We start from the raw sequence: 15,450 nt of genomic DNA on the forward strand, positions 1-15,450 counted from the left end.
ATTCTAAAGCAATAGTTTTATAAACTGTATCATTCACAGTAATTATGGTTTTAATATATGGTACTTCATATAATTTAGTATCAAATATCTTTCTCACCTACTGGCCAATACCCTTATTCTTTAGTCAAACTGGATAAAAATAAAGAAATCTGGTAACAAAAGGAACCAGTCAGCACAAATAGACTACTATAAAGAATAGTGTTAATAATGAATTCACTTTATATAAAAAGTCAGCTGAAAACCGATTATGAAGAAAATAATTTTTAAAATTTGCTGATGGCATGAAACTTGGAAGAGAGCATTCAGTTAAAAATGTAAGCAGTAAATAGTAAAGCAAGTTAAGAGATAACAGAAAATGCAAATATATATCTAGAGTTATTAAAGCTTCTTGGCGAATTGAAGCTTTTTATCACTGTGAAGTAACTCCATTTATTTCTATTAATGCTTCTCCCCCTAACTCTTTTTGGTTCACTATTAATATAGCTCCAATGGCTGTCTTTTAGTTAGTGCTTGGATGGTATACATTTGTCCTTTTATTTTCAACCTTTCATTGTTATTAGGTTATAAATATTTTTTCTTAAATAGCATGTAGCTAGGTGTTACATATTTTTGTTCAGTTTGATAAATCAATAAAGTGAAGCATCTCTTAATATCCCAGAAAATGTAGTTGGCTGTAATAACCACAAAAACACTATAAAAAAGTGTAAGAAATAAAAAAAAGTGTAATGCTTTCAAGTAAGAAATAGATTATGTGCAAGAAGAACTAAATGAAACAAATAATATTAAGTACAAAAATTCTATCCCTAGGAAAGGTTATTCATTTCTAAATTATATAAGTGATTATATGAATCATAAACATAATCAATATTCCTTGTTTAATTTTGTCAATACAATTGGAAAGTTAATTTTTGACATTGTAAAAAAATGTTGACTAAATTTTAAAAGTTCATATATAAAAAAACACACAAAAGTACTTTTTAAAAAATCTGAGCCTAAATTATTCATTACACAAAACCCATGTTTTCAGCTGGGTAGTTACTCTTCCAGACCCTGAGGAGAGAAAGATGGCTAAGACATGTACCTGCACGCACATGGAACAAGGCTAGTGTATTTTATGAAGCTCTATGGATGGGATGGACCAAAGGGTAGTATCACTAGGAGACATAGCAGAGGACAATGTAAGGAAAACTTTCTAATTAATAAAGCATCCCAAACACAGAACAGCTGTCCTGGAGGGAGTCAGATCACCATCACTAAAACTACTCATGAAGAGCACTGACATCCATTTAGGTCAAGGATTTTATGGGGGGAATTCTGCCCTAAGAAACGATAAGGACTAGATGACCTTCATAGCTATTCCTGTCAAAGTTTAAGTCTCTATTTTGTGACATTTTAGACATATAATCAACACACACATCTCTTACAAACGTCTTTATATAATCTTTTTTTTAAAGATCAGGAAACGTAAAAGCAAATAGCAACAAACACCACATCTTATTGTAAGTTACTAACTATGGATCAAGCAAACATTTGAAGAGATGCATCATTCTCGTCAGTGCCAGAAAATCCATTCCTAGGGCACAGAGAAGTGATTCACCTCTTACTCCTCATTGACATTCCCATTTGCCCACGTGTAAATACAGAAAAAGATGGACAGCACCAATATTTGTGAAGTACCTGCAAGGTATCTAGGTACTTTTTATATAAATATCATTTAAGCCTTCAATAACCTTATCAAAGTTTCTGAAATTCAGAAAAATAAATAAATTAAATAATAAATTAAATAACTTGCCCAAAGATACAAATTATTAAGTGGCAGAGCTGGAATTTAAGTCCAGCTCTAACTTGATATACATTATATGGCTTCCTAGAAGGCAAATAAAATGAACTACAAAATCAAAACCTCCATCCCAAGCCATTAGATCATTCTCCTATATGAAAATTAGGCCTGGCCCTGGCCGGGTAGCTCAGTTGGTTAGAGCACTGTCCCAATATGCCAAGGTTGTGGGTTCAATCCCCAGTCAAGGCATATACAAGAAACAACCAATGAATGCATAGATAATAAGTGAGACAACAAATTAATTCTCTTTCAAATCAATAAATTTAAAAATTAGGCTCAAACTCTTTCAGCTAATATCTACTTAGTTAATTTTATGAAGGTATTCTGAAATAATACAGTCCAGAAGAAACTATTTTTATTTCAGCAAAAGTCATTAATAAAATGAAACTATTAAAGGAAGATGGGGCTCTCCTTCCCAGTAACTGGCAGTAAGTTAAATGTTCTCGTAAGATTCCAGTTTGGGGTGAATAAAGTTTCCATTAACATCTGTGTGCAGGCTTTTGTGTGAAAGTGTTTTCAATGCACTTGGGTGAGTACCTAAGAGTGGGATTGCTGGGTCATCTGCTGTGTATATTTTGCCCCACACAAAACTGCCAAACTGTCTTCAAAGGCTGTACCGCTGGGCACTCCCTCCAGCATTGAATGAGAATTTCTATTGCTCCGCATCCTTGAGAGGAACTGCTAGTACAGATTTTGAGAGACTTTGTTTTTGTTTAACAATTCTAAAAGGTATGTGGTAGTATTGCATCATTGTTTTAATTTGCATTTCTGTAATGAATATTGAACATCATTATGTATGTTTATTTGGTGAAAGGTCTGTTCAGATGTTTCACCATTTTTAAGTGGGTAGTTTTTGTCTTATTGTTGAGTTTGAAGTTTGGATTTTTTTATTTTTTGTTTTTTAAATTCTGGATACAAGTTCTTACTCATGTATGTCATTTATAAATGTTTCATCTAGACCGAGGTTTGTCTTTCTCTCCTTTTAATAGTGTATTTCACAGAGCAAAAGTTTTTAATATTAATGAAGTTCAATCTATCAATACTTTTTCTTTTATGGATCATATGTTTGGTGTCATATCTTAAAAAGTTATTTCCAAATACAAACTAAACAGATTTTCTACTATATTTTAGGTCTATGATTGATGTTGAATTATCTGTTAAGGACTTTTTAAAAAAATCCAGAATCAGGGGCTACAAAGGCAAAAAATGCAGTTTACATTTCATTGACTATGCACTTGTTTGAAAAAACAGATGACACTATTTTTGTAGGTACACTTGTATTTACGGGGCATCGACTTTTTTCTTTGGACACACGTGTCCCTATTCACTGTCTTCATTGCTGTGTTTTACAATAAGTCTAAAATTACATAGTGGGTCCTTCAACTTTGTTGTTCTTTTCTTCATACTTGTTTTGGTTTTTCAAATTACTTTGCCACTCCATATACTTTTTAGAATCAGCTCATCAATATCTATTTAAGAAGCTTAACGTGGTTTTTACACCTGCATGGAAACAAAATCAAAATGGAGAAAACCAACACCTACATATTGAGTCCTCCAATCTGTGAATGCTGTGTTCTACTTCTCCATTTAGGTCTACCTCTCTTTAGTTTTTCAAAAGTATTTTGTAACTCATAAAATAGAGATCCTAAACATATTATGTTAGAATTATACCTAAGCACTTCAATTTCTGGTGCTATTATTACACATGGTATGGATTTTCTAATTTAAAATTTCAGTTGTTCATTGCTGGCATATAGGGGGAAATGACTTTCTTTGTATAGTGTGACCTTGCTAAACTCCCTATTAGTTTTAGGAACTCTTCTGTAGATCCTTTAGCATTTTCTTTAAAAAAGTAATCATAACTTCTGCAAATATAGTTCTGCTTCTTCTTCCTTTCCAAGCTGCATGCCTTTTATTTCTGTTTCTTACCTCCCTGCATCATCTAAGACTCCTGGTATGACGTTAGAGGGATCGTGAGAAGGGGCGTCCTTGCCTTCTTGGTAAACTTAGGGGAAAAGCATTCAATCTTTCGTAAGTACAATATTAGCTGTGGGTTTTTAAAGGATGCTCTCTATTAGGTTGAGAAAATTCTTTTCTAACTCAACTTTACTAAGACTATCATGAATGAAATTAGATTTTTTGGATAATTTTTCTGTGTCCATTGAAATGACACAGAGAAGAAATACATTTTTTTCTTATTTAACCTGTTAATGGTATGAGTTTACTTTGCATTTCTGGAATGAGTTTACTTGACTATGACATATTTTCATTATTATAAATTGCTAGATTTGATTTGGTAATATTGCTGTTGAGGACTTTTGCATATATGTTCATGAAGGATTTAGGTGAGTCTATATTTTTATTTTTTTAAATGTGGTTGTCTGGTTTTCACATCAGGGTAAATGTTGACCTCATAAAATAACTTGGAAAGTTGTTCTTTAATTTTCAGGAATACATACGACTGATATTATATTTCCTTAAAGGTTTTGTAGAATTCATGAGAGAAGCCATGTGGGACTAGTATTTTCTTTTATGGAAGATTCTTAACTTCAAATTCAATTTCTGTAATATATATACAGTCACTGAAACTATTCCTTCTTGAGTTAGTTCTGGTAGTTTATGTCTTTTTAAGTTATATCTTTCAAAATGTTTTAGATAGCTTTAACAGCAATGTCAACAAAGCAGAAGACAGGATTAGCAATTTAGAGAACATTTCAAAAGAAAATACCCGAACTTGAGAAAAAAATTAAAATATCGAAATAAGTGTAAGGTACATATGAGATGCAGCCTAAAGATATTACGGAAGTGTAAGGGGAAGTTCTGGAGGGAGAGTAAAGAGATATTGGGGCAAAAACAATGTTTAAAGAAAGAGTGGCTACTGCTTTTACTGCTTTTCTGAAACTGATAAAAGATAACCTTCAGGTTTGAGAAGCTCTAAAAACTTAACATAGAGTTAGTCCAAGAAAACCACATCTAGGTATATAATGGTAAGATTGCTAAACAAAAAGGGTGAGAACCCCCCCCCCAATATTTCGAAGAAATAACAGCTGATTTTTCAACGGATACAAATGAAGCCAGAAGACAATGGAATGGCTTCTTTGATATACCCAAGAAGGTAATTATCAACCTAGAATTTTATATCCCATTAACCATATTACATAAAATTAAACCAAGACATTTTCAAACAAACCAAAGCAGAACTCACAGCCAGGAAAATGACATGAAAATAAGTATCACAGGGAATTCTTCAAGCAGAAGGAAAATAATTCTAGAGTCCAGATGGGAACATGAAATTGCCAGAAAGAATAAAGAATAATAGAAAGAGTAAATATGAGGTTAAAATGAATAAACATTACTATACAAGTAAAATTTGTTTAATATATGTAGAATTAAAAAGGCATAACAAAAATAGACATACATAAAGGATGTAGATTAGAAAGAGTTAAATGTTTTTTGGTCCCAATATGACTGGGGAGATCAACAAAGAAATAATAAGTCAGCTAAGCATGTTGAAATCTTTAGAGCAACCAATGACAAAATAATAATAAAAAAATAACAAGTTAGTAAAAAGGAAAATGAATGGCAAAAATACATATTAATCCAAATAAAAGCCCCATCAATTGACATAAAAATTCTGAATTTTCATTTTTGCAAAAAATCTCATGTGCTTATTATGAGATATGCACTTTAACTACAATGACAAACAGCAAAGGATGAAAAAATACACATTGCACATGTTAGCCAAAAAATATTGCTATAACTATGTTAGCATCAGAAAAAATACTTGAAACAAAGAACAATGCTAGAGATAAAGAGGAGCATTGCACAATAAAAGGTTCATATCACAGTCTGAAATCTGTATCCAAAAATGAGATAGCTTCAAAATATATAAAATAATAATCAACAGAACTAGAAAGAAAAAGATGCAACCACTATCACGAGACTTGAACATTTCTTGAATCTTGAAACCTACTTACCACTATACAGAAAAAAATAACTCCAACCAAATCACATATTTATGAAATAAAACAAAAAGCCTTTAGAAAAAATAAAGGACAATGTCTTATAAACAAAAATTCTAAAAATGCTAATAAAAAAGAAAAATGATAAATTGGACTTACTAGAATTGAGAACTTCTTTTCACTAAAAGACATCATTAAGAGAGTGAAAATGCAATGCATAGAAAAAAAGAAAACTGCAAAACACATACCCAACTAAGAACAATCAAGAATCTATATGGAAGTCTAACAAGCCAAAAAAAGAAAGGGAGACAATTAGTACAAAAATGAGTGGGTGACTTGGACAAATGCTCACAAAAGAGGATGTCCAAATGGCCAATGACCATATTCACTAGTCGTCAGAAAACAGCAAATTAAAACTATTATGTGATAAAATGCTAATCACTTATGAAAATGCCAAAAGAAAATGCACACAAGCACACACACACAACCAATCAGACAGTTGTGAGGATGTGGAACAAGCAGAACTCACACGAACTGGTGGTGGTAGTGCAAACAGTCCTGAGTGAACTGTTAGAGTCACTAGGAAGAGTCTTTGGCCGCATCTACAAAACTGAGTGGACACATTCACTATGACTAAACAACACCCGGGTAACTATAAACCCAAGTGGAATGCATACGGTGTTACCCAAGGACATGCATAAACCGCTAACAGCAGCTCTGTTAACAGCCCAAACGAGAAATGACCCAAATGTACATCATAGGAGGAATAAGTGAATCAATGGCAGTATTTTCATGATGAAATACCACACAGCAGCAAGACTGAACAACTATTACTAAACATAACAAGATGCCTGCATTGCAAAAATGTCTGACTTGCAAAAACAAAGTGAAATAAGTTGGGTAAAAAAAAGGAGCAGACATTTTTTTGTAGGATGTCATTTATATAAAGATCAAAACACACAATAATTACTTCCTTACTTCCTTACAAAACACACTCGCTATTAGAAGTCAGAATAATGTTTACCCCTGGAGTGGCAGCAGCTATGAGAAAAAAGGAGGGACTTACGCAGAGCTGAAAATGTTTTGTTTCTTGATCTGGTAGACAGTTTACATAAGGTGGTTTATTATATTTCATGGAGCTGCTACTTACGGTGTATGTATATTCTAAATGTGTGTTATACTTTGAAAACAAGTTTAATTAAAAAGCACCATGCATATAGAAATTTAAAATGGTACAAAATGATGCCAATGTCACAGAATCCAGTTATGTCACCAGGACTTAGCGTTGGGCCCAACATGACACTTGTGATAAGTAATTGTTTTTAAAGCTCATAAATGAAACAAGGAACCAAGCACAAAAGAACACACAGTAATTATCTCTCAGCTGTCCTTCACGTATACACTTTTTGTTTCATCTCAGAAAATATTCTCATATTGAGGTTCTCTAGTATTAAACCTGGTAGACCTGACCTGTTCTTTTCCTCTTTTAAATATTCAATTAACATAAAAATCAGCTGGGAGGGTTCTTCAAAATATGTATTTTCCCACTCCTCCCTCATTCTACCATTCAGAATCAAATCTATTTATAGGACATGGACTTTCTTTGTACTGGACCAAAAAATAAGAGTTCCCATATTTTGAAGGCTGTGGGAAACTTATCATAAAGTCACTATTTACTGGCTCTTTATGAAGTAACAATTACTAACTTATGTTTACAGTTTAGAGAATCCACATCCAACATTTTGCATAATGACTCAGGTTAAGCAAGAAGTTAGATACAGAAGCTGTATCTTTTCTTTCCCAATTATTAAATGTTACAAGTTTTAAGCATCTTGGGTGGTTTTCATTCCCTGTTATGAAAAGCCTTCAAGAGAAAATTTTAGAAACTAACATATAAATGTCTTTGATGAGCCTGATGTGATTTCAAGACATTTTTTACCCGGTCATGGATCTCATCACAGTTTGAAGGTGAACACCAATCAGAATGGAATCTGTAGGCAAAAAAACAAAGATGACTTGTAGCCAGAGGGAGAGAAAAAGAAATCTTTCCAAATGCCAGACACAGAAAGTCATTTTTCTTATCCCTATGTAATAATATATAAAGATTAGAATAACATTGCTCTTCTGTCAACTGAGGATGAAAGGCAGATATAAATCAGGTACTAATTCTCAGCTGTAGTATTAAGTACTCACACTATGTTCAATATATAGTCATAATAATAAACTCCAACATGAATTTGGAAGAACATACCCATATATCTGACCACTTTAATAATTTACATACATAATTCCTTAGAGCTTTATCTCTACATAAAGATATATATTTTCATTTAAGAATAATAATTCCATATAGAATGCCTTTAAAATTAGTTCTTATTTCCCAGTAATTGAATCATATCCAAACTATGTGGAGGAAATTCCTTTCTGCATAAAAAAGAATATAACTCATTTTATGAAATGACACAAAACATTTATAATAGATTAAAATATTATTTATAATCTAATCATGTTCTTATTCCTTCAGAACACAGGGAACAGTACACAAATACTGAGTCATTATGTCGTACATCTGAAAGTAACATAATTTTGTGTGTGAATTATACTTCAATAAACAAATAAACAAGAAAGAATACAGGAAAACATAAAAATTGAATGACCCTTTCCCAATACTACTTGAAAAAGTAAATATTGAAGAATAGGAAAAAAAATATGCCTTTTTATAGAGTCTGAGGGTTGGATTTAAAGATGTCAAAGAAGAAATACATCACACATTCCTCTTTCTTATGCCCTTTCCAAACTCAAAACCGGCATTAGTATAATTAAGCTATATAAGTAACAATGAAAATTTCTAGATCTGATTATAATGCATCTATATGAAATGCTATTGATAATTCCTTTATAAAGGAACGAGTACTAAAATACTAATAGGTTGCTTAAAACTGTCTTTTTATCTCATAGTTTGTTCTTAACAAGTTACAATTTTATATGTTTACTCAAAGTACAGACTATTAAGCAGGATAAATGAGTTACATTAGCTAGTTTAAAGAATATAATCAATAATGGATTATTAACTATAATCTCCTGCATTTATGAAAGAAGGTGTTATTGCATCTCTGCAAATACACTGGCAGACTTTGCTACATATGAAACACATCTTGAACCTGAGATCCATAAGCAGCTCCAACAGGATACTGTGGTATCTTTAATGAGACCACAAGAGGATCCACTAGTCTGTGCTGTGGTATAAGAAATGATTGCCCAATGATCTTTAATTCCATTTACAAAAATAAAAACCTTAAGCATGATTTAAAGAATATCAGTTCCTTTTTAATTAGATTGGCTAGTATTCCTTGGTCTTATTTTAGCAATATTTCGACAGTCTACTACACACTGTAAGTCATAATATTAATATTTATACTTTGAGGAGAAAACTGCTTCTGAACTATAACACATCAAAATTGAAACCATTTTATGGTGTGCTAACTCTATTGAAGGTGTTTTTGAAATGGGCTTAAAGCAAAAAGAACTTCACTATCAATAAAAAATTCATTTGCTTAGAGTCACTGATAAAGTTTTTAAAAGTCTGTTTAATACATACACATGATTAAGGAGTCAGCATATAACAGCAATCTTAGAGAAAAGTTAATTAATTTTAATGAATACTTACCCAGATAAATTCCTATAGCTGCATACTCTGTCATACTCCCTTTTTTTTCCGGGACATATAATCTACATTTACATCAGTTTAAATTGCTTATTATTCCAGTGGATTCTATAAACACCCTATAAATATACTGCTGAGGGACCTAAAAAGCCATATCAGAGATGTCTTATATTTAAAGATGTGGTACTGAGCGCGCTAAAGAAAAACATGATTTCATTCCTAGTAATATTTCACAAAAGTATTTTATTTTCCTTTATGGACTAAATCTAGAATCTTTTTTAGAAAATACACTCAAAATAGAAGAGTTTCACCTCAATGAAAGTAAAAAATTTTATCTATCCTAGAAAATACTCCCCAAATTTTATTGTTTTAGATGAATTCAAAACTAAATTCCCATCATACTCTTATTTTAGCTGTACCTTAACCTTCTCAAGTCATAGAAAAGATAGGTAATGTTTAATATAGAATCACTCATTTTCTTCTAGCAAAGAATTTATCCACATCTACCATCCAGCATCAAAATAAATGTGTAAATGCCACTATCCACTCTGAACCATCACTTGCACCGAATATGAAAAAAAAAAAAAAGAAAGAAACTGGCTTTAGCTATCCTCAATAAAAACAAAAACAAAAACAGAATACAGTCTCAGTGAAGGATTTATTAACCTTGAAAGGATAGGCTTCAAAAGTTGGGTCAAAATCATATACAAGGATAAAGTAATAAAAGGCTAAAATTGATATTGTACCATAATGGTAAATGATTGGAGAGTTTCATAAAATATGTGGAAAAGCAGAAAAATAAAACAATGTTTATAAAACATATACAAGGAGATAAAGGCAAAAAAAATCTTAAACTACAGATACAGTAAAGAACCTAATCAACAAATCATAAGCCCTTAATTCTAAAAGTAGGTAAAATGAGAATAATACCAACTATATGTCTAAATATCTGAGCAGATATGGAATTCAAAGAAAATCCCTTGATACTGAGATGCAAGTTACCAGACTTCAGCAGAAAAACCTCTCTTCATGAGCTGCTCTTGAACCTTCAAAGCCTATAGGTGCAGAGGTTATCTATCTGTGTGCCTATCGGTCTGTCCATCCATCTATTTGAACTCAAGGATCCCCACAGGCATGATTATAATGGACTAGAAGCAACACTGATCAAACCCCCTATCTCAGGGTCAGGGTCTCTAGCCTGCCTCCATGTGTACCTTTCAAATGCTTGTCAGGCTCATGAGAAAACAGACAAACCTGTTTGTTCAGAATAGGATGTTTTGATACCCCCTCCACACTGACATATCAGTTTTAAGATGAACTTTTGACAGACTCTCTCCAGTTAATTTAAACTTGTTCAATGATGACTGATGGCCCTAACATGCTATAGAAACGTGGTGCATTACTTCAGCTTTTTAAAATTATCATAAAGATAGCTTTTATTTCCATGTTGTAGATGGTATTATATGTTAGGTATTCAAATTTCTATAAAAATTTTTAAATACTAAAGGCTGAGTGTTTTTGTTTTTTAATTTCTGACAACAATTGTTTTCTATGTTACTCTGTGAAAGAGGCAAGGAATTTCCAGTTTGGATTCAACAACAATAAAAAAAATAGACGAAGAGAAATTGTAGTATTTTTTAGACTATAAGATGCACGCTCCCCACCAAATTTGGGAGGAAAATAAGAGTGTGTCTCATAGTTCAAATGTAGCTTACCTAGCTCGCTGTGGGAGAGTGAGGGGACGGTGGCCTATGTTATTTATGTTACTAAATATTTTACCACATTTTTTGTTTCAAAATTTTTTCCCTATTTTCCTCCTCTAAAAACTCGGTGCTTCTTATGGTCTGGTGTGTCTTACGGTCCGAAAACTTTGGTACTTCTTTCACATTCAAGTTATTACTGGTGGCTAACTTTGGTTGCAAAAGCACTTTTACAGGGAAAGCTAGAACCTTTACATGATTAACATTCTCTTGGGGAGTTGAAAGAAGGTTATTTGAGGAAATTAGGTACCTTATACCAACAGTATATACTATCATCATCATCACCAAAAGGAAACTATAACTTAAGCTATTTCCATACATAGGCCATGCCTATAATATTAAATATCTATGAATCTACTAAAAATAAACTATTACATACTCTATTTTTCTCTTTTATGAACTAAAGTACTTAATTAGGGTTAAAGTCACCCTGATGAATAAACTCACTCATAATAAACTTACTTCAAGGAAACTGGGTTGAGGAAGAGTATCTAACACTATTGTAATATGCAATACGTTCTAAACAAAAACAATTTAAGCCTCTGAAAATGTATACATTTACAAATAATCACTTCACATACATTATTGCTGCCTTCTCTTTTCTAGTGATTACTATCCAAAAAAAGTAGTCCAGAAATAAGGACTAATCATTACCTTTCCCTGAGAGAAGCTCGATTTAACACAGGGCTTGGAGAATGCTTCAGCATTGTTGAGGGTGCCGAATGGACATGTATGGTCCTCGCGGAATGCTGGGGCTTGCTACATGACCTTGGGCTCAAATACTCATCACACCTTTCCAAAGAGTCATCGATGTCTCTCCCATGGGGTGTCCTGATAACCTGATTTAAAAATTACATATGGATACACATAATATATAGAGTAACATACAAACACACACACATTTTGTAAAAGCTGAAAAAATAAATAGTGCCACAGCTATTTTTGAAAGTAAATTTCAGAATGTAATAATCATTATTACTGTAAGAGTAAACATTAAATGCATCCGTTCTTTCCACATGTCTAAGATTTCCATATGTAGAGAGATAGAGGAATTTAAATTTACAATCCAGATGAATAAGGGCACAAACAAAAGATAACTGAGAATGAAATATGCTAAGTGTCAGATATACCCTAATGACTGTAACTGCGGGAGGAAACCCAAAGACTTTTTTTTTTAAAGATTTTATTTATTTATTTTTAGAGAGGGAAGGGAGGGAGAAAGAGAGAGAGAGAGAAACATCAATGTGCGGTTGCTGGGGGTCATGGCCTGCAACCCAAGCATGTGCCTTGACTGGGAATCGAACCTGTGACACTTCGGTTCGCAGCCCGTGCTCAATCCACTGAGCTACGCCAGCCAGGGCAAAACCCAAAGACTTTTAATGAGCTGAATGGTTGAGGTCTCATGGAGGAGGAAAGATGGCAATTAAAACCGTAAGTAGAGAAAGAGGGAGAAAAGGCATCTGAATGTGCAAAAAGGCACAAAGACAGATAAATAATGACTATAATTACTTGGCTATCTCCACAGGAAAATAATATGATAGAATATGATAGAGATGAAGAAGGACACATTGTAGAGAACCTTAAATATTATAATAATACTATTCAACATTTATTAAGCATCTTCTATGTACTGTATAAAGTAGTGAACAAGGTAGGAGATAGCAATTATAGATAAATATAACAGGGGACCTCAAAGATGTTACAATCCAGAATGGGAAATGTGGAAAAAAAATAATGATAAAACACTAAGAAATCGCCCTGGCTGGCGTAGTTCAGTGGATTGAGCACGGGCTGCGAACCAAAGTGTCGCAGGTTTGATTCCCAGTTAGGGCACATACCTGGGTTGCAGGGCAGGTCCCCAGCAACCGCACATTGATGTTTCTCTCTCTCTCTCTCTCCCTCCCTTCCCTCTCTAAAATAAAAAAAAAACACTAAGAAATGAAATTAAAACTAAATACACATACAATAAATAATTGTGTGATGGGAACATTGCAAAGATGCATTCTTTCCAGAGAATTAGAGTAAATATTTGTTTTGGAAAGTTTGTATTTAAATGGAAGACTGGGAGATATAAAGAAGGGGTAAGTCTTTGATAAGAATCCACTTTAAACTTTCACCCTTAAGCCTTAGCTTAAAAAACATTTCCACAGCTCTTGTGAGTTTTCCACAGGTTACTAATTCACTTCCAAAACCAAATGAAATATTGTCTCTTTGGCTCATGGAACCAAATCTCTCAATGGAACTCAGAGTTCCATTCCTTGGATGACTCCTCAAGAACAATGTGTAAAGAAAGTCCAAAGGCACAGGTTCAAATCGCTCCTAGTTATGTGACTCTGAACGAGTCATTTACTCTATCTAAGCTTTAGTTTCCTTATCTATAAACTAGGGAAATAACCTTATAAGTTTACTACAAATATAAATAAAATAAAATTAGTGAAAACACAAAGTAGTGGGCTTGGCTTATAAAAGACAGTAATATTTATATCCTCTATTAACAGCAATCTTCATATGTCAGCATAAAATGATTTTTTTATATTTATGGAAATAGTTCTTTAAATGCCTTTTCTATGACCTCAGAAATGTAACAATTACAACATTTAAAATATTGAAAGACAGCAAGAAAAAAATCTAGTATTTTAAACCAACCTGAAATTGTGACAGGTAGAAAAGAAAATTTCGTATGCTAAATTCATTGCAATTCCATAAATGTAATGTGATTTTGTAAATGACATACTTTTCAAATCTGTGATATAAAATGGCTTGGTTCTAAAAACTACAAGGAAGCTACAATGAACTCACTGCAAACTATATCAACATGAAAAAGTAAATAGAAACTATCAACAAAGGCCAAGAGGAAATGAAGAAAACAATTTCTAAATTGAAGAACACAGCAGAAAGAATCAAAAGCAGGCTAGATGAAACAGAGGATGAAATCAGTGAGCTGAAGGACAAGGGAGAAAAAAACTCCCAGAAAGAATAATAAAAGGAAAATAAAACTCAAAAAGAATGAAGAGGGATTAAGGAAACTGTAGTACAGCATGAACCATAATAATATCCATATTAATAGGGATACCAGAAGGAGAAGAGCAAGAGACAGAAAACCTGTTTGAAAAAGTAATGATGGAAACCTTCCCTAATTTGATAAGAGAAAAAGTCACAAAAATCCAGGAAACACAGAGAGTTCCAATCAAGACAAACCCAAAGAAGCCCACTTCAAGACGCATCATAATTAAAATGGCAAAATTCCAAGACAAAGAGAGAATCTTAAAGGCAGCAAGGGACAAACAGAAAGTAACATACAAGGGAGCCCTGATAAGACTAGCAGCTGACTTCTCAATGCAAATGCTCCAATCCAGGAGAGAATGGCAAGGAATATTCCACCTAATGAAAAAAAAAAAAAAAGCCTGAAACCAAGACTGCTCTACCCTGCAAAGCTCTCATTTAAAATGGAAGGCCAAATAAGGAGCTTCCCTGACAAAAGTAGCCTCAAAGAATACACCTTCAAACGGTCTGTGCAAGAGATGCTAAAGGGTCTGCTTCAAGAAAAGGAAGAAAAAGACTGAGAGAGAAAAGAACACAGGTACAAAGGCAGTAAACCAGCAATGAATAAGTACCCATCAATAATAATCTTAAATGTGAATGGATTAAATACTGTAATCAAAATACATAGAATTGCTGAATGGATAAGAAATCATGACCCACATATATGCTGCCTACAAGATACCCACCTCAGAACAAAAGACCTACACAGACTGAAAATGAAGACCTGGAAACAAATATTCCAAGAAAATGGACAGGGGAAAAAAAGCTGGGGTAGCAATACTATACCAGACAAAATAGACTTCAAAACAAAGGCCATAAAAAAGGACCCAGAAGGTCACTTCATAATACCCAAGGGAACAATCCATCCAGAAGACATAAACATTGTAAATAGATATGCACCAAACATAGGAGCACCCAAATACATAAAGAAACTCTTGGAGGATTTCAAGAAAGATACTGACAGCAACACAATTAAGGTAAAAAATGGATATATCTTCCAAACAGAGTATCAACAGAGATATTGAGACATTGAACAATGTCCTAGATCAAATGGACTTAACTTTTATATATAAAGCCTTTTATCCCCGAAAAGCAAAACAGATTCTTTTCAAATGCACATGGAACATTTCCAAAGGCAGACCACATGACAGGACACAAAACAAGCCTCAACAAATTCAAGAA

At 33.1% G+C, this 15,450-nt stretch overlaps 1 protein-coding gene across 3 annotated transcripts in view; it reads right to left on the reverse strand.

Moving 5' to 3' along the window:
• The window catches only part of SPATA6 (spermatogenesis associated 6), a 96,310-nt gene that overhangs the window by 12,214 nt on the left and 68,646 nt on the right, over positions 1 to 15,450 (reverse strand). For 2 of the 3 annotated variants that reach the window (XM_028513700.2, XM_036026061.1), the window contains exons 10-11: positions 11,881 to 12,065; positions 7,694 to 7,793 (exon numbers count right to left, since the gene is read on the reverse strand). In XM_028513700.2, coding sequence (XP_028369501.2) covers positions 7,694 to 7,793; positions 11,881 to 12,065 — 285 coding nt within the window. The remainder of the gene's footprint in view (positions 1 to 7,693; positions 7,794 to 11,880; positions 12,066 to 15,450) is intronic. The other variant, XM_028513701.2, reaches the window with a different exon arrangement.

Source organism: Phyllostomus discolor, chromosome 5 (genome assembly GCF_004126475.2).
Source record: "Phyllostomus discolor isolate MPI-MPIP mPhyDis1 chromosome 5, mPhyDis1.pri.v3, whole genome shotgun sequence".
NCBI lineage: Eukaryota > Metazoa > Chordata > Mammalia > Chiroptera > Phyllostomidae > Phyllostomus > Phyllostomus discolor.